This window comes from Etheostoma spectabile, chromosome 1 (assembly GCF_008692095.1).
Source record: "Etheostoma spectabile isolate EspeVRDwgs_2016 chromosome 1, UIUC_Espe_1.0, whole genome shotgun sequence".
NCBI classification, from domain to species: domain Eukaryota; kingdom Metazoa; phylum Chordata; class Actinopteri; order Perciformes; family Percidae; genus Etheostoma; species Etheostoma spectabile.
The window spans coordinates 16,615,243-16,615,685 of record NC_045733.1 but is presented as its reverse complement, the minus strand read 5'-3'; the positions used below and the strand labels follow the sequence as shown (position 1 = coordinate 16,615,685).

Here is a 443-nt window from a genome sequence, read left to right as displayed (position 1 = left end):
TCTCTCTTTCTCTCTTTCTCTCTCTCTCTCTCTCTCTCTCTGTGTGTGTGTGTGCGCACGTCAGACATGACAGGGGCTCAGGACGGTAGTGTGAGAATGTTTGAATGGAACAGACCACAGCAGCTTATTTGCTTCAGACAGGCAGGCAACGCTAGAGTCACCCGGCTCTATTTCAACTCCCAGGGCAATAAGGTACACATACACACACACACACATACTGTACTCATACACACAACACTGCACCATCTGTGTTTTGTCTATAAGGTGTAATTGTTTTGATTGCTCTGTACTCTGCTTGTAGTGTGGAGTTGCTGACGGAGAGGGCTTCCTCAGTCTCTGGCAAGTCAACCAGACATCCTCCAACCCCAAACCCTACCTGGTGAGGTCACCTCCCACCTTTTTAATCACACCCCCCCCCCAGCACACACATACTCATCTTTAGA

At 49.0% G+C, this 443-nt stretch overlaps 1 protein-coding gene across 3 annotated transcripts in view; it reads left to right on the top strand.

The window, feature by feature from the left end:
• dmxl2 (Dmx-like 2) overlaps positions 1 to 443 on the top strand; it is a 45,999-nt gene that overhangs the window by 41,945 nt on the left and 3,611 nt on the right. For all 3 annotated transcript variants that reach the window (XM_032518121.1, XM_032518048.1, XM_032517970.1), the window contains 2 exons: positions 65 to 192; positions 302 to 379. In XM_032518121.1, the coding sequence (XP_032374012.1) occupies positions 65 to 192; positions 302 to 379 (206 nt within the window). The remainder of the gene's footprint in view (positions 1 to 64; positions 193 to 301; positions 380 to 443) is intronic.